Source organism: Bos indicus x Bos taurus, chromosome 2 (genome assembly GCF_003369695.1).
Source record: "Bos indicus x Bos taurus breed Angus x Brahman F1 hybrid chromosome 2, Bos_hybrid_MaternalHap_v2.0, whole genome shotgun sequence".
NCBI lineage: Eukaryota > Metazoa > Chordata > Mammalia > Artiodactyla > Bovidae > Bos > Bos indicus x Bos taurus.
In genome coordinates, this window is record NC_040077.1 from 48,142,830 (window position 1) to 48,165,159 (window position 22,330).

Genomic DNA, 22,330 nt, shown 5'->3' on the forward strand with positions numbered 1-22,330 from the left:
GTACGGTGAGGTACCATCTTACACCAGTGAGAATGGCCATCATCAAAAATGCTATACATAACAGATGCTGGGCAAGGTGTGAAGAAAATGAACACTCCTACACTGTTGGAAATGTAAATTGCTCCATCTACTATGGAAAATAGCACGGAAGTTCTTTAGGAAACTAAAAATAGAGTTGCCATATGATCCAGTAATCTCATTCCTGGGCATATGTTTGGACAAAACTATAATTCAAAAAAATGTACACAAACACACTTTCATAACATCACTATTCACAGTAGCCATCACATGGAAACAACCTAAATGACCATCAGCAGATAAATGAAAAAAGAAGCGGTATGTGCATAACTACAGAATACTATTTAGCCATAATAAAAAGAATGAAATAACGCCATTTGCAGCAACATGGATGGACCTGGAGATTATCATACTAAGTTAGAAAGAAAGATAAATATCATATGCCATCACTTCCATGTGGAATCTAAAATAGGACACAAATGAACCTATCTACGAGACAGAAACAGACTCAAAAGCATAGAGAATAGGTCTGTGGCTGCCGAGGGCACGAGTGGGGTAGGTTGAGAGTTTGGAATTTGCAGATGTAAACTATGATATGTAGAATGGATAGAGAGCAAGGTTGTACTATAAGCAGAGGGAACTATATTCAGTATCCTGTGATAAACCATAATGGAAAAGAATATGAAAAATAATATATATGTATGTATAACTGAATTAGTTTGCTGTATAGTAGATATTAACCCAATATTGTATATCAACTATACTTATATAAAATAATTTTTTTTAAAAAGGGAGGGAGTTTCTAATGTAAATGTCCCAACTATTACATTACATATATAATATGTAGACTTAAGGAATTGCTCATTGTTTATGTGGAATTCAAATTTAATCAGATACCATGCATTTTTATCTGCTGATTTTATCTATATGAACTAAATGCAGAGTCAGTTATATTTCAGTGAAAAATAAACTTTAAAAAAAATTTAGTTGTTATCAAAGTTACAAATAAAAACTTCAAATGCAGAAGTTTTGTTAGTTGTTGAGCAGATAGCTTGCTACACAAAAGCAACTTGCTCCCTGCTTTCCAGGAGAGTTGTTTCTGGGTATAATTTTATTTTTGTTTTTTTCTTTTTAATACAATTGAACATCAAAGTGGCTGAGTTCTGTCTGTCACATAAGACTAACCTGGATTGGTTGATTGGGTGGTGAGAAAGTTTATAGAAGTCATAGTTCTGCCTTTTTGTTCTGGAGCTTTGAATAGTATTCTTACTTATTTTTGGTCTCTTCTCCTCACTCCTTTTAAAATGTTTTTTTCTTCTTTTGAGGATTTGTAATCAAGATATGCAAATAGGAAGAGGTCAAGAGAGCAGCAAGAAGTTTTTAATGCTTTATTTACATTTATACATTTATGTGGCTTATGAATTGAAATACTGTATTTAAATAGAGCTAAATTTGAGAGTAACTTTCCCAAGTATTAATATTTACTCTTTCATAACTCTAAATTAAGTTTTCTTCAATAAAATACCCCCAAATGCCCATGTAAATATGCATTTCTTTTTCTGATCTGCACTTCCCTAGATGCTTGCTTTAAATCGTGTAACACCGTCACACCCATTTATAACTGCAGCAGATCTAATGGAGGCAAACCAGCTGTGTAGCATGGACTCAAAAGGAAATATTGTGCATGGTGAGAAACCTGTTTGATTAGTAGTTTTTAAAATAAGGTTGAGTTTTATATAATGGTATACTTTTTGAAATTACAATTAACATCAGTATAGTGTTTTTATTTGCAAAATATTTTTATATCTATACATCCTTTAACTCACTTCTCCCATTTAAAGTGAAAGAAACTTGATGCACTACCTGCCTTGCTGCATTGGAAATACAATTCTCAGTGTACCAAGTATTACTGAAGAGCATTGGCTTTTAGCCATTTGGTGTTGACTATCCCTTTTGAGAATCTAGTGAACTTTCTCCTCTCCAGGAAAAATAAATTAGATGTAATTTCCAGGGGTTAGAGATTATGAATAATGGAGGGCCTTATATGATTGAAAGTTACATAATAATTGCAGCTCTTGTTCATGTTTGCTGTAGGTCATATGATAAGTGCTTGATAGTATTGTCTCTAATCTTTGTAACAATTTCTGGAAGTTTAGAAAGATCCTTATTTAAAAAAAAATTAAAACTAAGCTGAGGGAGGTTGAATAACTTGCTTAAGATTATTCAGATAATAGTGACGGATACACATTTGAACCGAGGAGTGCTTTGTTGGCCTCTCCCCACCCCTCAAAGCCATAACCTTTCACATTATCCTCCTATTTGGAGGATTTGTTTCAATCAGTATGTAAAACTATACCTCATAGTTTTTTCCCCTTTTACTATAGGTCTGTCAGTCTTGGAAATCTGTCTTATCATAGCAATGAAACATTTAAATGATATCTATGAAGAGGAGCCCTTTAATTTTCAAATGGTTTATAATGGTGAGATGACTCATTTGATAGTTTCTTTCTGACTATACTCCACTGCTTATTTGACGGTACTAACAATGTCATTGCTTTCTGTCCAGAATTCCAGAAGTTTGTTCAAAGAAAGGCCCATTCTGTTTATAATTTTGAGAAACCTGTTGTCATGAAGGTAAGATTTTTTCTGCAGATAGGCTTATTTTTGTCTACTTTGATCATATATATCATAGCTGAACTTTTATTAATTTTGAAACATTAGATATTATCATAGGAATTTTATTCAAAACAGACACCGCCCCCCAAAAAAAAACTCTAAAAATGAAATGTTTGAATAATTCTGAAGAGTACTGTTGTTTTAGTTTGTGGGGATGTACTGCCCTCTACTGTCTCCTCCTATCAATTGCGTGCTGAAAAGGAACTACTCATTAAATTCTACCTAAGCATGCAGTCCATGGGGTTGCTGAGGGTCAGACACGACTAAGCGACTTCACTTTCACTTTTCACTTTCATGCATTGGAGAAGGAAATGGCAACCCACTCCAGTGTTCTTGCCTGGAGAATCCCAGGGACGCAGGAGCCTGGTAGGCTGCCGTCTATGGGGTCACACAGAGTCGGACACGACTGAAGTGACTTAGCAGCAGCAGCAAGACACAGCTTATAGCTCAGTTGGTAAAGAATCCACTTGCAATGCAGGAGATCCTGGTTCGATACCTGGGTTGAGAAGATCCGCTGCAGAGGGGGTAAGCTACCCACTCCAGTATTCTTGGGCTTCCCTCGTTGGTAAAGAATCCGCCTGCAGTGCGGGAGACCTGGGTTCAGTCTGGGTTCAGAACATCCCCTGGAGAAGGAAATGGCTACCCACTCCAGTATTCTGGCTTGGAGAATTCCATGGACTGGATAGTCCATGAGGTTGCAAAGAGTCAGACACAACTGAGCGACTTTCACAAGACACAGATACAGCCCTATCTTTTTATACCCTTAAGGTTGGCTTTATAAAATCTCAGCAGTAAAAGGAGATAGAATGAGTCATTAAGAAAATAAAAAACAATCTCATTGGTTAGTGAGGGTATATAGAGACAATTTTGTTAGAGCTTGGGTAAGGCATGAGTTTCAAAACTTGAGGAAATTTATTCTAGCATACCATTGTCCACCAGAAACATGAGCTACATAATGTAATTTTAGATATTCTAGTAGCAACAACGACAACAAAAAGAAGGTGAAAGGTGAGATTAACTTAGACAGTAAGCTTTATTTAATGTACCAAAATATTTAGATCTGTAGTCAATATAGAAAGGTATTAATGAAGTTTTTTATTTTCTTTTGTGTTAAGTCTTTGAAATTCTGTGTGTTTACACTTAAAGCACATTTTGATTCACTGATTAGTCATTGGAAATAATTGCTCTTTAGATTCTTTAAATTATTTGTTCAGACCCTTATTTAGCTGAAGAAGTAAATTTACATTCTGAAATTGTTTCAAACATACTTAAAATGTTCTGTTAGTTTTTAAACTTTATAAAAATAGAGTTCCACATTTCAGATCCTCAAGAGCCCATTGAGGTTACATATTGAATAGCACAGCTCTCGAGGACTTTATGGGAAGAAACACCTTTTATGAATTTTTTAAGCAGTGCACCCATAAGTTTTTTAGTATCCTTTATAAGGATATTAAAGGATATTAGAAGTCAGAAGCTTATTTTTTAGGGCAACCAAAAAAACATGAGATCAGGGCATTGCCATTTTCTTCAAAACAATAGGAAAAATACTTAACGTACTGGAGGTTGGTTTTTTCCTCCCTTCCTAATGATAGTCATGGTTTATGGGAATGTATTAGTGGAAAGGGTTAGCTGAGCACTTAAATTTTTACTAGTAGCTTGAGACTGGTCATTTCTACATTTTGATTAAGAAAGTATTTTGCTACCTAGAAATATTTGAAGTCTCAATTTTATTCAGCCAATAGCCAGATCCTCTAGTATTTTCTCATTTTCAGAAATTGCCTGAACAATTTTTCTTTTCATAAGAATTTTTCTAGTTTATAAAGAATGTATCCCAGTAGTATTTTTCACAGTGAGGCTTAAGAATAGAAAGGTCAGTGTATCAGTATTTAATAGTTGATTGGTCCTAATTTAATGTTTTCTTTTTTTCTTCATATCCTAATAAAGTAACTAAAACAACAATCATGGTTAGAAAAGACATGGTACATGAAGGGCTAAGAGGAAGTGGACAGTAAGGAGCCCTATTAATGTGGGGAAGATGGAAGAAAGGAACTTTCTGACAGGTGGTAGTGGTCTCTGTCAGACTTCTTCAGGAAGGAGGGGCCTGTCCTCTCCTCCATACCTCCACCACTCTGCTGAGTCATTTACATACAGGATCAGCTAAACAGGTGTGCTGCTAGAGGTCTTCCCTGCTGCCCTCTGTTTTTACAGCTATATTAAACTTTTATACAGCAAAGTCTAACAAAACAAAACATAAAGGCAAATTTGAGTAACTTGGGCCATTAGTTAAAATGTACTGGTCTTATCAGACTTTGGGTTTTCATAGAGAACCAGAAACTCTGTTAACTTAAGTACTAGGAAAAGATATGACAGAATGAGGTGAGGAACAAAATCAGATTGTGCAGTTGAGTTGTTTGTTCCGTTTACATTCAGTGATGTAGGGACAGGCAGCTCTATACTGACACTGCCTCATGTGATGTGTGAAGTTTTTATGAGGTTGATGAGAATTGTTTTTGAACTTTACTGACATCTATTATTACATTTTGTTTCCTAGTACTCTGTTCTAAAACTGACTAAAATCCTAACTGTTCTCTGGCTTAATGTTGTTTACTTCCCTTATTCAACCTAAACTATTTGTTTCATCTTTCAGGCGTTTGAACACTTACAACAATTAGAATTAATAAGGCCCATGGAAAGAACATCAGTAAATGCACAGAGGGAGTATCAGCTGATGAAACTACTTTTGGATAATACACAAATTATGAATGCTTTGCAGAAATACCCCAACTGTCCTACAGATGTTAGGCAGTGGGCGACATCCTCCCTAAGCTGGTTATGAGTATAACCATGGTTTCAGTTATGGAGTTTCAGGCAGACTTCTCTAAAGAACTAAAAGCTGTTGTCCTTTAACAAGATATGTTATTGCATTTTCTTATATTTATAAAGATGTATTTTTGTATTTATGGGAGACTGTTAAACATGTATCATGGCTGTGCCTTGCCTTTGAATCATACGAGCAGTTACATGATTTTAAGTTTTAATTCCAGTGATATGTTGTAACTGTTCAAAAAAATAAATATGACTGTCTTAGGGATTGAAACGTATGCTTAATTTAACCCTTGTAAAGTATTTATGTGGTACATTTGAAGAGTTCATTTCAATCCAGCAGCCAGATATTTTTACAAACTGTAAACAAAGCAGTAAAGAAACAGTGGTTAAGACTTGAAATGTAATGAGTAATCTTTTGGTCCATTGGGCAGTGCTGCAGTCTTTCTGTATTCATGAAAATTTAAGATTCTCTCCCAGACCAAGGTCTTTCAGTTCAGGAGCCTGATCAGTTTGACTAGAAGATGGTTCACATGTAAGAAAAAACCCAAAAGTTTGAACATTTTCTTCCAGTCTTCTTAAAATATGGTACTCATACCATCTACGGAAGAATCTTTTGTAGGATGTTTTTAAATGCGACTCTTGGGCATGTTGTAGGAACTAGCATTTGTTTAACAAGCACTTTAGCAAATTCCTGTAAAGCCACTCCCACGAATAATAGAAAATGTATGACAGTGTTAACTAAATGTTTGTATCAAAAAGTTGACCATATTGGTATGTGTTTAAAGTGAAATTTAATAAGCATTCATGAAGTGTTAGTGACTTCATTTATTCAAGAATATTTGTCTATTTTTTTCATAGAAGGGTTACAAAAGACAAAGTCCCTATCCTTGTACAGTTTGCAATCCTTTTAAAACTGTCAAAGACCCTGACATTAGTTACTCTTGTTTACAGGTGAGAAAACTAACACAGTAGTGGCCCTGTCCAGAGCATTGACAGACCCTGGAATTCCAACTCATTTCGTTGACATCAGAGCTCAGTTTTGTGTTTCTTAGTGTGTCTTTTTAAGTATACTCTAAGAAACTATTTTCTTGGTTTTAAGAGTTACTGCGTTTAGAATGGAGTATGAGATTTCTATGCATAAAAATAGCTCTTCAGTACCTGCAACTATTCCTTGCATACATAGGCATTCTTAGGTTCCAGATCACTGTCATTTACTTTTCAGCAGTGTTTCATGAAAGCCAAGGCTTGCATCCTGGTTCTGTGCAATAGTTTACAGATTTTTAGGGGATATTTTGCCAAAATACTTACCATGGTCACAGCAATATTAAGACGTAAGGGTTTTTTGCACTTGAGCCAAAATTGTCCCTTAAAATTTTTTCTGAGCTGTTTTAGGTGAGTACCCTCTGCTTTAAAAGCACTGACCACAAAAGCACCTAAAGAACTGGCTTGAAGACTGCAAATTTTTATCTGCTTAGGATGCCCACTCGAAGGTTTGAAAGCCCTCATCTACTTACCTGGCTATGTAAAAACTACAGAAATATCCATCACATCAGTGAAATAGCTAAATAACAAACTATAAAAAGTAAGTTAGCAAAAGTCACACAAATGAAGTATAAGCCTACATTTCAAAAGCAGTTTTTCAGAGAAAGAATGTTGTGTTTCCCTTTCCATATTCCTTAATATAGAGAAGCTAAAATATACTTAAATGTTTTAAAACTAACTTCATCTTTTAAATTGTTTAAACTGTCGTCAATAAAATAAAAACCAAATCTCAAAAGCCCTAGTAAAAACCTTTCAAGAATAACATAAGCAAATGTGGCTTAAAGATATTTTCATTTACTAGAAAAGGAATGCAGCCTGTTAACCACACGATCAAAAGACTGAAAACCAGGTGAGCAGGCATGTTAGCAGCATCAGTGAGGTTACTGATCACTCCTGTGATCCCTCCATGTGTCCAACCAAAAACATTAAGAAAAAAGTTCCCAGTTTTGTGGACGTGCAAATGTGAATGACTCAGAAGTATGTGCTGTTGCCCCAAAACTTACATCATAATTCTGTATATATTGATTACATACTATTAACTTTCTGAAGAATCAGTTTTGCAGAACAACATTAGAAACAGTTTCAGTCTTTCTGTAGATTCATGGTTTGTATTTTCATTTGGTTTTAGAAGAAAATGCAGTTTCTTTCAAACCAGTGTAACCTAAGTGTTGCCCCTTCCTTCACCTTTACCCTAAAAAATTGAGGATCCATTGATGTGAACTTCGACATTAAATGTGGGTAGGTGGGGCTCTTTCACCCCCATTTGCTTGGAAAGTCAGGTGATAAACCAAAATTCTAGTGTTTAGAATTTGCAGCACTAAAAATGCAAATGAAAGCTTGCTTCCTTGGTGATCCCTCTTACTGATTACCTTAAGTGTAAAATATCAGAATTCTTCCCTTCTATTGGTAAACTGTAGTTGGGAAGTGTAATTTATATCTTTGATGTCTATTACCTAAGTCACTTTTTAAGAAAAAGTCTGTATGAAAAGACAAGGTAACTAATGCCATTTAGTCTCTCTTAAAATTGGCAGGACCAATATCTGTACTTTCAAAGGAACACAATCTGCTTACACAGCAAAGGAGAGAAATGCCAAACCTCCCTTTCACCTGTCCCCATTCTTGCACATTCTAAGGTGTAAGGCTCCCTAGCAATTGTAAAGCTGCTGTTCCCATCTTTAAGAATGTGTAACTAAAGAAAAACTTCATATGCAAATCATACCATGTTTATTTTTTTTATTTAACTTGGGAATGGAATGGGGATAGCATACATTTTATTTGTACAATATTTAACAATCACTTACCCAAGGTGGGGTTTTATGGGACTTTTTTTTTTTTCTTTTTTTGACTTTTTGTTAAATACTTGCAGAAAAAATAGCAAGTACAATTTGACAGTAGTACAACAACCTGTGCCCAAAACACTGACAAGAAATACAGAGTAAAGCTAAAATAATTGTTTACCAATATTTTGAGAGGTAACAAATAGGATATGGGTTGAGACTGCATAAAAAATGTACTGCTGGTTGAATATCTGAGGTAAATGATGTTCAATCAAGATGCTACTTGTATCATTTTGCCCATAAATCAGTAAATAATTTTATGCACATTATACCAAATGTTCCTAAAAAGTAATATTTTAAAAAGGTAAAAAAGAGAAACTGGAAAATATCTGTGGCAAAGCATCTTTTTTAAAGTTAATCAGTTTTTTCCACTAAACTATCCAGGATTTTTTCCCCTCCTACCTGCATTTTACTTAAATGTAGCTGTTATACTACCTAGGAGTAAGGACGGGGGAAGAAGAGTTTCATGATTTATGATTCATCTTTAAGTTCTAAACTTTTTTCTTTCTGATTGTATTTTCAAAACATCACCATGAAGGACAGTGCAAGTTCATGGGACCAACAACTGTGAGGCACAGTCTCTGTTCTGGAATTCACAAGGTACCTGTAATAAACATTCAAACAAGAATCACACGTCACATGCTGAAAACTGCCTAGCATCTAAAATACATACAAGAGCGGTGCAGGGCATAGACTTCGAATACAGCCAAACAGTCCATCAGTTTGGACTAGTCCATCAGTCCTATGGCAGTTGATCATAAAGCATTCCTTACACGGAGATCTGGGCAAGGTCAAGAGTGTAAGTTAGAGCAGCAGTTCTGATGTGTGTCATAAAGGCAAAATACAAGACGAATCATAAGGAGCACCATACACATGAGGAAAAAATTATTGGGGTCTGTTTACCCCCAAACAAATCATTTTTCTTTGATCTTTCTTTTTTTCAGTATCCCTAAGCTCAAACTTTTTATTAATTTGCCCACTCTACACTGACTGTAAACCAAACGTGAAAATGCCCTGCAAAAGAAAGTTTTAACAAGACTAGGTACAGGACAGGTAGTCACTGGAACATTCTTATTTTACTGCTTATAAAAATTATTTTTCTACCAATGTAGTTCTCAAAAGGATACAGGTTTTATTGTAAAATTGGTTAGCTAGAGTTAAGTACAATACCCAGGATTTCTAAAAACGTTTTCTAACATGAAGAGAAAACTTTATTTTGTGAATAACTGGTCTTATAAATGTAACTCTTTAAGTGTTCACATAAGCCAAACATTCATCATAATACTCCTTGTTTTCCTTTGACTTTTTTTTTTAAACTTTTAAAAACAGGATTAAATGTTCAGAACAGGTAGAAATCAGTCTTCAAGAGATGAACAATTTTCATGTATGAACATTCTCATTATTTTCCCTTCTTGATTAGTTTCCAGGTAGAAGCAAAACCAAGAAATTGAGAAGCCAGGTACTTTTTGAAATAAAGGTAAACTCAACACTGAAATGGGAATTCTTAGAAATACAACAAAGCCTTGGGTACATGATGTGACCAAGAACACAATTCTCTGTATGGTGTGTGGCACACTGACGACAATGCTGTTACTCTTCTTTCCCTCCCTGCTTAGAGTCTGTTGACCTATGTATTATTTATAAATAATATAATTTATTCCCAGAGATTAAGTGCATGTTTTATGTAAAATGTAGTGTACTGTGTGGTTAAATAGCCATTTGAAGATAACACATTCACAGTGAGCTCCTGATAGTGACACATAAAAAATTCTTTTATAAAATTAACATGGATTTTTAAATGACCTGACAAAAGTACATAGTATAATACTGACTATTTGTTGGTCAGTAATCTAATTAATGTTTTGCTTTGGCCTGTAAATTTGAGAAGGAATCCAATTATATTCTAATGTAATAGTGTTTTGAAAAGCACTTTGGCACCTACTTATCAGTTCGATTTTCTCATCAAGGATAAGGCATGAACTATCCTAAATTAATATCAGTTAGTTGTAAAAGCAATTTGTGGAAGGATGCTAAGCTATGTTACCTATATCAACATTGGTTACCTCTAAATGTCATTGCATATTTTAAGTTATAAGTTTAACTTGTTATCCCTGATTTGTTTTAAAGCAGTAACATCTGAAATCTGTGCTTAAAAGTTTAAATCTCTATCCTAGGATAATTCTTGACATATCACAGACATCAAATATTACTCTGACAAGATGGCACCAAGCAGAAATATAGTAATAAAGTTACAAGTCTCAAAGCAGAGAGTGAGGAATTCTGGGTAATGACACTTCCTGAGGTGATTCTAAAACAGTGATCAAGAATGTCCCACACACTGTTTGGTGAAAAGAAATACACTACAATTTTACATATATAAATAGGAAAAAAAATCTATTTTTAAAGAATAAAAATGAAGAGCTTTCCAGTGTTACAGCTCACTTAAAAAATTTTAAATCATGCTTTAAATTTTCAAATAGTCCCCAAGCACAGCACACCTAAAAAAATATGTAGCTAAGTATGCAATATTTTGGGAACTTGATATAAGATGAAGTTTTTTTTAAAACATGGGAGAAAAGGGGGAAATACACCATTTTTTCATTTCAAAAAACAGCACTTTTTTTCCCTTAAATCACAAGCTAGCACAAGAAAAGCTAAAACACTGCTTTACAAATGGCCACTTACTGTTGGCACTAAGCATAGCTTACCTTTTTTCTTAAATAACACAGTGAATTTGTAATACCTTGTTACAAAACATGGGTCAATTTATTATTGAAATTTTGTTAGTGTTTTCAATTTTATAATTTAGCAACCGTGGAACTGAGGTATACCTTGTTGAGGGAGGTTAAAGTAATGCTTGGAAGCCTCTTTACTGTACCCCACTTAGATGACTTTGTTTATGTACACAGAACAGCAGCACACTAAACATTCACAAGCTGTGTCATATTGGCATTACAATAGTCATTTATAGAAACACAACAGCAAATGCAATAAAAACAAGTTACCCTTTTAAAATCTGAAATGAAAAGTTTTTGATTTAAAAAAAAAAATAGCAGTAGTTCATTTAAGGAATTAGTGTCTTCAGACAGACATTAAGAAATCTGATGTCAGTTTTCAAACACGTGATTAGCCAGGTCCAAAAAGATCCTTGATTTGGAGAGGGCCACATTCTTCATGTACATTTTTTCAAAAGTTTCTTTATAGAGTTTACAACTTTTCTCTTAGTCGCGTGTCCTTCATGTATGTCTCTGCTACAGGCAATGCCGTAAGTCTCCCAGAGCCACCATTTGAAATGAGAGTCTTCTTTCTGAGACGTCTAGGACACATCCTACTCATTTCACACAGAAAATAAACTGCAAGCAGTTTCATTAGCAGCTCCAGTTGAGAGTCCTGTTTCTCAGTGTGTACACATGGTGCAACCATCATAGACTAGATTCTTTGGGAGGAAAGTCAACATTTGTCACCATCGTGACCACTGTTACAATGTCCTCTGTGGTAATGATATTTGTTAGTCTTTGCATCTGAGTAATTCTTTCACCTACACATCCAGCTGATAACCTGGCTTCTGCATCGTGATCCCAACATTCTTCTATCGTTTCACAGAGCATTGCCATTCCCTAAAAAGGAAAAACACATTTAAATATCATAGCAATTTTTGTTTTCTATTGGGAACTAGAGTAAAACTCTCATAAAGAAATTGCTATTCTTGTGGGTTAAAGAAAGTCTCAAAATTAGCCAAGTTTGATATTTGTCAACATTCACTTTCGAATATCTCACATGGAGAGAAGCACTGAGAGAAAACAGTATTTTTTTTTTTTAAGCACTGGAGATGATCACAGCAGGTGATTTGTTTAATTCCAAATATCTCTGATCATTATTCACAAAGCAGGTAATTTAAGCTAACCTTTGAACTGAATTCAAAACTAAGGCTTTGAGAAGTTTACCAATTTTTATTCTTTTCTTAGTTTCTCAGCATTTCTACCTTGCAGATAAGTAGGAAAAGGGTTAGGAAGCCACACTTAAGGATTCTCTACTTGGCTTATCCATGTTTCTAGTTATATCTAGAACAAAATAACCAGGGCAATATTGTTCCAGCCTTCACATTCCTAGTCTCTTATGAACTTGAAAATCATCCAATCAAAATGCAGTAACTGTCATAGAATAATACTAGGTACTTCACTTTTTAAAACAACATCATATGCGACGGTGGTGGTCAGCAAGGTTATACAACTCTCCACAGGCTCACAGTCAGCCACTTGTTTCCCTTGGAAACCTTCCAGATAGGAGACACTGTGACACAGGAGCACAAAGCCAAGTGTCCCCCACAGCTCTGACTTTACCGTCTCCCTCACGAGTGTACAGATGTGGCCTTAACTGCACTGTTTCTAGGACTCTAGAATAGAATACCTTGTACCAAGATCTCTGCCTCAGGAAATCCAGAAAGAAAAGGTGCAAAAATATAAATCATTCCTCTGATGAGCATTTTTTTTAATTGGAAATTAAAGTGAAAAGCTAACTATAACTTACAGCATGTTTCTGCCAATAATCTCTTAAAACAGGCCTCTTTTTTTTATGCACAACAACTTCCTGCATGTCTTCAAGAGAGGGATGCTGGCCAATTTCTTCCTCAAATGGCAGCATGTATTCATCTACAGGTCCTGAAATGTAAAAAAGGGGGAAAAGTCATTTTAATTCAAATCATCTTGCTTTCCTAACTGGAACAAGTTTTCTAAAGCATACTTTCACCACCTTTTCCTAACTGTCATATGCTATAATGACAGGACTGGAAAAGGTCAGTTTTCATTCCAATCCCAAAGAAAGGCAATGCCAAAGAATGTACTGCACAATTGCACTCATCTCACATGCTAGTAAAGTAATGCTCAAAATTCTCTAAGCCAGGCTTCAGCAGTATGTGAACCGTGAACTTCCAGATGTTCAAGCTGGTTTTAGAAAAGGTAGAAGAACCAGAGATCAAATTGCCAACATCCGCTGGATCATCAAAAAAGCAAGAGAGTTCCAGAAAAACATCTATTTCTGCTTTACTGACTATGCCAAAGCCTTTGACTGTGTGGATCACAATAAACTGGAAAATTCTGAAAGAGGGGAATACCAGACCACCTGACCTGCCTCTTGAGAAACCTATATGCAGGTCAGGAAGCAACAGAACTGGACATGGAACAAACAGACTGGTTTCAAATAGGAAAAGGAGTAACTCAAGGCTGCATATTGTCACCCTGCTTATTTAACTTATATGCAGAGTACATCATGAGAAACGCTGGGCTGGAAGAAGCACAAGCTGGAATCAAGACTGCCAGGAGAAATCTCAATAACCTCAGATATGCAGATGACACCACCCTTATGGCAGATAGTGAAGAGGAACTAAAAAGCCTCTTGATGAAAGTGAAAGAGCAGAGTGAAAAGTTGGCTTAAAGCTCAACATTCAGAAAACGAAGATCATGGCGTCTGGTCCCATCACTTCATGGGAAATAGATGGGGAAACAGTGCTGACTTTATTTTTGGGGGCTCCAAAATCACTGAAGATGGTGATTGCAGCCATGAAATTAAAAGACGCTTACTCCTTGGATGGAAAGTTATGACCAACCTAGATATTCAAAAGCAGAGACATTAATTTGCCAACAAAGGTTCATCTAGTCAAGGCTATGGTTTTTCCAGTGGTCATGTATGGATGTGAGAGTTGGGACTGTGAAGAAAGCTGAGCGCAGAAGAACTGATGCTTTTGAACTGTGGTGTTGGAGAAGACTTGCGAGTCCCATGGACTGCAAGGAGATCCAACCAGTATATCCTAAAGGAGACCAGTCCTGGATGTTCATTGGAAGGACTAATGCTGAGGCTGAAACTCCAATACTTTGGCCACCTCATGCAAAGAGCTGACTCACTGGAAAAGACCCTGATGCTGAGAGGGATTGGGGGCAGGAGGAGAAGGGGACGACAGAGGATGAGATGGCTGGATGCATCACAAACTCGATGCACATGAGTTTGTGTGAACTCCGAGAGTTGGTGATGGACAGGGAGGCCTGGTGTGCTGCGATTCATGGGGTCACAAAGAGTTGGACACGACTGAGCGACTGAACTGAACTGATAATGACAGGAGAGAAACAAACACTCAACTGTAGTTACAACCACAAATTTTAATTTAGAAGAAATCAAAAAGTCTAATTTGGCATGTAACACTGCTAAGTATTCTAAGGAGCTCTCTTACCTACTGCATAAGGAATACCTACCTCTGTATATAGGACACAGGGAACTGTGGATATGTGCATATTAAGGATATAACATCTCTGTAAGGTACCCACTCCTCCTGCAATTCAGATCAGACTATCAACACTAGTGCTTTCCTTTCGGTTCAGTCCATTACAGCCATCTTTATTCTGACATGCCCTAGCCCCCTACACAATCATACAAGGAGGTATGTACTCCAGAGGCACATCTCTGCCCTCACAAAAGCTGCCAAATATTTAGTTTAAAAATCACAAATGTACTGTATAAAGAGGGTTCCCAACAAGTCAGAATGGTGCCTTCACAGAAAAGCAAGATTTATTCTACAACATAATTTTTTTTTTACTTAGGCCTACTCAAATACAGAAATTCAGTTAGGAGTTAGTAATAGCTAATCATCAATAAACACTTAATGCTGACCAGAAACTTTATATTCCATTTTATCTTCACAGAGTACAGGTGGCATTACCCTATTTTACAGATAAGCTCAAAAAAAGTTCCATAATTTGCACAAAGGCATACAGCTATGACGTAAGCTGAATCCACCTGAGAATGACTCTAGAGTCTGTGAACCATCTGTCCTTGATGGGAAACTGGTCACTAATGAGCAACTTCAGTGACCAGATGTGTCTGTATATAGATAACAAACCCTGTGCAAGTTCTCGAAACATACCAAATACTCCTGCATAGAATTAAGTTAAGTGGATCATGAAGGAGGCTATCTAATTCAACCCTGTCTAACTGTACGAATACCTGGTAGCTGAATAGTCGGGCTCTGCTTGTGCACCTAAGAGTACTGACATTCTAAAGTGTCTCTTCCCCTCACTACTCAAAATGTGGTCCACAGGTGAGCAGCATTGACAGGCAGCTTATAAGAAATGTAATTATTAGGCCCCACCCTAGACCTACTGAGTCAAAATCTGAATTTTAAGATTCCCAGGAGTTTGGTTTGCACATTGAAATTTGAGACTCACTGAACTAAACCATCAATGACTAGCCATCAAAAAAAATTAAAATCACTATAGCAATGTTCACACTGTCCCCTATAATTTCTGACTTGGATCAGAAATGCCTCTTTGCAACTAAGTATTCCATAGCACATGCAAGGTATTTAAGAAATCTAAGCATCTATCCCTCTCTTATTCCATAAAAACTTCCCTCATACAAAACAAAGCAACTCTTCACTCCTCCAAACTCTGATAATATTTCCTTACACTTCTCAGGTATTAACATTTATCCATGGCTCAGCAGGTAAAGAATCCACCTGCCATGAAGGAGACACAGGAGACATGAGTTCGACCCTTGGGTTGGAAAGATATCCTGGAGAAGGAAGTGGGAATCCCACTCCAGTATTCTTGCCTGGAAAATCCCATAGACAGATGAGCCTGATGGGCTACAGTCCATGTGGTTGCAAACAGTTGGACATGACTGAGCACATAAACTCAGAAAACACATACCTACATGGACAATTCATACTTAACCTTACTCTAGAATTAACTGTCCAAGATACATTTTTATCAACTGAACTGTACATTGTTTATCCCTCATAATACTATATCCAGTTGATTTGCTTCAGAGTTATTAGTCAAATTTTAAGCAATGTATTTTCCCGTAACATCTGCCATCTCACCTGCTTCTTTCTGCCTCCATAAATGCACATAATAAATGCGTTCATCTTCCACTTTGACCCAAAACACACTGAGCAGTTTACTCAGGTTCTGGGTCCACTCCCACACCAATTTTGGAAGAATGAATGGCTGTCCATTCCTGACCACTGTCCACTAAATTCCCTTTAAAAGCACCTTTTCCCAAGTCAAATTTCATATACCAGAGGTAGTCTGTCATACACTGAAAAACTATTACAGTACTCAAAAAATACTCTTAGAACATAGGTTAAGATAGTTACACCTTTAAAAAATCAAAATTAGAAAAAAACAAAACATCAAACTAACATTGGTTTGGGGGTTAGCAGTCAGAAAGTTTATCTTATATTCTGATATCCCAAAAAGTGTAACATAATTGGAGAAAAGAGAGACCTTCTAAGGAGCACTAAAGACAGTACCCACAACACTATAATTCCTTCACACCAGGAATATAACATGCAGGTTTATAATCAATCAATGTGAATACCTATTTTTGAAAAGGATTTAAAAAACAAGGACTAGGAATCTCTTGGAACCAAGGTGATGTGCTAGAGAATGTAACTTATGTTTATAATAATGTCTACAGTAGATCAGACTTTCAAAGCTTTGAAGAGGCAGAATCTAACCTGCAGTATAATGTGCTCAGCCATGGAGGATAGAATGCTAATTCAATCTGTTGCTGAGGTATATGTTTCCATCATATACCTTCCCAGGACAATGTCTGAGAGGCCAAATCTACATGCAACTCTCACCCAAGAGCTGACTTTAACCCTTAGGTGTCTTAGGACCCATATGACCTGACCAAGGTAGCAGCCCTCTCCCTGAATCTGGATCAGAGTTTCAAATCTAGGCCCTATCACTCATCAACTTGAAGCTAAAATAGACAAGCTACTTAATTTCTACTTAAAATTTGAGTGTCAAATTCCTCACAAAGAAAACTAAGCTAATAATTACCTCCAAAGTTGTTTCAGGAAATAAGCTAAAGGTATGTGAAGTGCCCAGCAAAGCATCTGGCAACCATAATGAATCAGGACATTTCAGCACCTTTCCTTTCCTGCCCTCCTGTCCCGCCTCCTGAATTTTCTTTACGCTACCACTTCTGGGAGTCTACTTAAAAAACAGCTGTACTTTATAATATTACCTTAGAGAGTACTCAACCCTTTTCATACATGTGTAGTAGGTACACACATACACATACATAATATCTTTTTAAAAAATATTTGTTCCCTTACCATCTGCAGCAGTACAGCGAGAAGCCAGTTCCCACAGGACTAATCCCATGGCGTACATATCTATCCTCAAAAATGCATCCCTTTGGAAGTTGATAGCACCCTCTAACACCTCTGGAGCCATATACCTTCGGGTACCCACCTGAAAAAGATGTTAAAAGCAAATAGCCATTACTAATTTTGTGAACTGACATTTTATCATTTGTAAAGAGAATCAAAACCAACTGTGGTATACTATCAGGAAAGATAACTAAATTTTGACCACCAGAATTTTATTCCATTTCAAGTAATACAACAGTAATGGAAACGGTGGAGGCAACCATGAGTAGGGTGTGCTTAAACAAATAAAAGTACTATGCAGCTCTTAGAAAAACATGAGGTAGATCTATAAGGACTGACATGGAAAGAGTTCTAAAAATACTGTAGGATGAAAACAGCAAAGAACAAAGCAGTGCATATACTAAGATCCCTTCGGTATACACTTAATAGATATATCAACACATACTATGCTGGTTTAGGCTTAGACTTTTTCCCCCTTCTGGAAGTAATCACAAACTGAACAATGGTTATTTGTGGATAAAGGATGGAACAGAGAAAAAATCTGTATGCTTTTTGACTGTACACTGCTTGAAATGTATCCTTAAAAAAAAAATACTCTTTTTGAGTATAACAATACAAAACATAAAGCAAATTAGCCACATAAAGGATAGATAAACTTTCTAAAGTTCTATTTGCACAAAATCTATTTGTTTCTTCATGAATTCTTATATTCCTTATTGATATCTGTCCCTAGCAGTTTGCTATTTCTTATTAATGTAACTATGATTACCAAGCTAGTACAGATGACTCTGGTTGGTGCTTGACAAAATTCATTTATTTTAAAAATTTCTGTGTGATACCTGGGTAGATCACAATCCACTTGAGTTTTAGTAGGTCTAGGGAGTGGCCCAGATACTAGTATTTCCAAAAGATACATTATTAAGTTACTGTGAGCTACACTAGAAATCGGGCAATTACCTGTAAATACACATTTAACAAAGGTATTATAAAAAAAAAATGTTTTGCTCACTAAGACCCTAAAGTTCAAGTTTCTAATTCATTTATTAATAATAAGGAGAACACTTTAAATAGTAACTTTCCCTTTTTTGCCACTTTAAGTAACTTTTAATGTGCTACAAGCAAGCTTTTCCCAAAAGTCTTTTCTCCTAAAGACAAATGTATGTCATCCAAAGTACTTCTATTTTTATGAAATAATGACATCATCTTTTTTTAGTGTAAAATGTCCTCTCTTTTATCAATTGATGATGACAAAAGATAAAAATCATTTTTTCCCAGTGTTCTTTGCAAAATATAAAATAGTCAATAACATGCATTTAAAATTTTCTGGTCCATGAAATCTAAAGTCAAGGAATCAGTGATGTATTATTTATTATTATGCATACATGTAATTATGTATTATTGTTATGTATTATTATTTTTACCCACGTCATATAACCCAATCATGAGGGCATTAAAAGATATGAATGAATCCTTTTTTTTTTTTTAAGGGAGGGATGGTATATTAAGTTTATAAGGTACCAAAGGATTGAATTCTTTGGAAAAGTTAAGTCTTAAAATAATCAGCTCAGAAGTTTGGTCCTAGACTTCCTGCACAATCTCCCATCTCAGCAATACTCCACAAAAATGCCTTCCTTCCAAAATACACATGCTGTCAACTTTCTAGAACTATGACTATTGACTAAATTCTTAAATCATTAGTCAATACTGCCAAAATTTGTTGTGCTGTGTTCTTGGAGGCCAACAGCATACACTGGGAAAAAAGAAATCTGAGAATCAGGTGATCAAATAATTTGCATAATTTGAAAGATGAAGCAATGATTATACAAAATCATTTGGCTTTGTAAGGAAATAACACCTTTTGGTCAAACTGTTTTGAAAACACCTTTCCTAGCCTCAGTTTCTGAGAATAAAATATGGATGTTCTTTTCCTCTCTAGCCTTCCTTACAGGCTTCCATTGCTGAGATCTCTGTGTAAACTTCGATTAACTGTAGCCCATCAGGCCCCTCTGTCCATGGGTTTCCCAAGCAAGAATACTAGAGTGGGTTGCTATTTCCTTCTCCAAGGATCTTTCCAACCCAGGGATGAAACCCAGGTCTCCTGCAATGCAGGCAGATTCTTTACCATTTGAGCCACTAGGGAAACCCTAAATTAAAGCTAATAAGTTAATAATATTAAGAACTCCCTAAAAGAATGAGGCCTATTAAAATGTGTTAGATTCTCCTTTGATTAGTTTTAAAAATAGAGTCCTATAACATCTGAATTGTTTTAGATGAACTCCTTGATCTAAACTACCATATGAAAATATCTTCCTTAGCAACTTTAAAACTTACTCAAGACAGTTATTCTTGTATTAGATGCCAATTTAATAACCACCACAATAATTTTAGACCAACTGATTCCAGATCAGCCATCTAAGAAAATATGGGACAGGATTATTTTTCCTTAAGAGTTTATAGTTATCATCCTTACCTGTCCATGAGTATCACCTGCAGACTTGCCAGCCTCAAACTTTAACGCCAACCCAAAGTCAGCAATGCAGGCTGTCAGATTGTTTTTCAACAGCACATTTTTACTTTTGATGTCCCTTGCAAATAGAAAGATAGACAAAGTATTCAAATTCAGTTTAAACAGTATCTTTTAAATTTTTTGACTCTGACTAGGAAAAGAGACTATGTATGCTATAAAAAAAGTTAATTCAAAGTATGAAATACAGAAAAAGGGAGAGGGAAAAAAGCTTAAGTAAAGTCTCCATATAGCTTGAAGCACAAGGGTACAGTGACCAAGTCCTATCCACCACAGGGACAATAGGAAGGAATTCTCCCCATAAAGCCTTTTATAAAGAGCTGCCATTCCAAAGATACTGTCCAGCTTTCATGTTATCTATGTCACTCCAATCTACCAATCAAAAAAATGTTTTTTAAGATGATAAGCATATTTCAGTTTAAAGTTAGAAACTCTCACTGAAACTTCAGTTTAAAAACCAAAATGAAAAAATTTTCAAATAATAGCAGGATTGGAGTCTTTTTGCCTATTGGCAGAGGCCTACATTTTAAAATAGTCCCTTATTTTAATGGTTCTTATTATAGTCATCAACCTGGCTGTACAAAAAGCATCCGTAGGAATGTTTACCACATAAAAAATTTTCACCATAACATACATGCTCCAGCTGGATCCTGGTGTTCCGAAAAGAGTAACCATTTTAAGGCAATCAGATCTCCTCCTCTACACTCTAGCCTCAACTAGTTCATGCCAGAGGTAACTATACCCCAGGCAAACACATCTATGTCGTAAGCAATGGTTAAATTTATGTGTGCAGAGAGACCCAAAAATGATACAATATCCAGTTTTAGACTCAATCGATTTTTAGGTACCCTATTTAAAGTAACCTTTGGGGTTCACAAGGATTATTTCCCATAGGACTATGTGAGGCAAGCAAAAATTCAGGAAGAGGCAGTTAGACAGTATGCAGGAAGATGAAGGGGAGCAACTTCAGAGGTGGAAGTCATTTAAGGTTTTCAAAATTGGAATTGAAATAAAAGTAATGCTTCCCTGCAACCTAAAACACCACCAGCACTCGATTAAGTATTAGTTCCAAGAATCAGTTAATTTAAAACAACCATCTTTAAACTGAAAAGATGATAAACTGATCCCAGGTTCAAGGAAGTTAAATTATAGTGGCAAACTGAATCCCATGTCTAAAGGGAACTAATGTTTTCCCTTTAAGGATCTGACCGTTATTGGGTCCAAGTACTATTTCTTCACTGAAAAAGGAAATTTAGGCAACCCAATTATTCAAATCATGCCTCCCATCACCTGCACTTCGGTAATGATCACTTGGTCATTCAAAACACAACAAAAATATATTCGAAAATCTCTCCTTAATTACATCCTCTTATACATATTTATAATCATCTTTGAAGTAAATCATGTTTTGAGGCAAAATAAATTTCTCCTTTGAGATAAATACACTTTCATTCTTAACTATGTTTTAGGAAATAAGACAAATTGAAACATAAGTCAATCATTAACCTTTGATAATGATGTTAATATATATATCATCCGAAATACTTCCTGGCCAATCTCAAAGCTAATTTGAAAAACAAATAAAAATCAAATGCCTCCAACAGCATGATTAAATAACTAGGGGAAAAATTTTGCCCAATGGTTTGAAAGTTTAAATAATAAACAAATACTGAATTATTGGGGAAAATAATATAAATTCAGCTCTACCTGTGAGATATGGCGGGTTTGTGGCCATCTTTTAGGCCAGGTATATCCTCATGTAAATATGCCAATCCTCTAGCCATGGTTTCTGCAATATGACACAATTCATTCCAAGAGACCACATTAGCCTTAAGAAAGTCTGATAGTGAACCCTAAAGAAAGGGGGAAAAAAAAACAACTTATGTTCTTGATAAAAGCCATGTGTATATGGAGACTTTCCTTTTTACTTTTAAGAGGTTATGGAAGCCAACATATCTTTCCTTTCAGTGAATAATATCCAAAGTCCATTTCTTTCTGAATGGTTTTAAGTTTCACGTTAATAAACATTTGAAAGGAATACCACTAATCTTTCAAGGTTTGCTATAAGCATAGTCAGTTAATTTCTCATTTAGAAGATGAAATTTAAAAGAAAAAAAAGATTATTGGAAATCTAAAATTCTAGAAAATATTTTAGAAGTTAAAATATACTATTGAGATGTTATATCATAGGACTAGGAGAACAAAAAATTAAAACATATAAACAACTAACCTAAAGGA

At 35.6% G+C, this 22,330-nt stretch overlaps 2 protein-coding genes across 4 annotated transcripts in view; one reads left to right on the top strand and one right to left on the bottom strand.

Moving 5' to 3' along the window:
- Positions 1 to 8,275, top strand: part of ORC4 (origin recognition complex subunit 4) — a 96,917-nt gene extending 88,642 nt beyond the window's left edge. The window contains exons 11-14 of one of the 2 annotated variants that reach the window (XM_027561318.1): positions 1,597 to 1,705; positions 2,403 to 2,498; positions 2,585 to 2,652; positions 5,342 to 8,275. In XM_027561318.1, the coding sequence (XP_027417119.1) occupies positions 1,597 to 1,705; positions 2,403 to 2,498; positions 2,585 to 2,652; positions 5,342 to 5,530 (462 nt within the window). In that variant the 3' untranslated portion in view covers positions 5,531 to 8,275. The remainder of the gene's footprint in view (positions 1 to 1,596; positions 1,706 to 2,402; positions 2,499 to 2,584; positions 2,653 to 5,341) is intronic. The other variant, XM_027561329.1, reaches the window with a different exon arrangement.
- Positions 8,276 to 8,395: 120 nt separating this feature from the next.
- Positions 8,396 to 22,330, bottom strand: part of ACVR2A (activin A receptor type 2A) — a 96,102-nt gene continuing 82,167 nt past the window's right edge. Inside the window, exons 7-11 of one of the 2 annotated variants that reach the window (XM_027561311.1) lie at positions 21,800 to 21,945; positions 20,039 to 20,153; positions 17,512 to 17,650; positions 12,927 to 13,057; positions 8,396 to 12,016 (exon numbers count right to left, since the gene is read on the bottom strand). In XM_027561311.1, coding sequence (XP_027417112.1) covers positions 11,822 to 12,016; positions 12,927 to 13,057; positions 17,512 to 17,650; positions 20,039 to 20,153; positions 21,800 to 21,945 — 726 coding nt within the window. In that variant the 3' untranslated portion in view covers positions 8,396 to 11,821. The remainder of the gene's footprint in view (positions 12,017 to 12,926; positions 13,058 to 17,511; positions 17,651 to 20,038; positions 20,154 to 21,799; positions 21,946 to 22,330) is intronic. The other variant, XM_027561302.1, reaches the window with a different exon arrangement.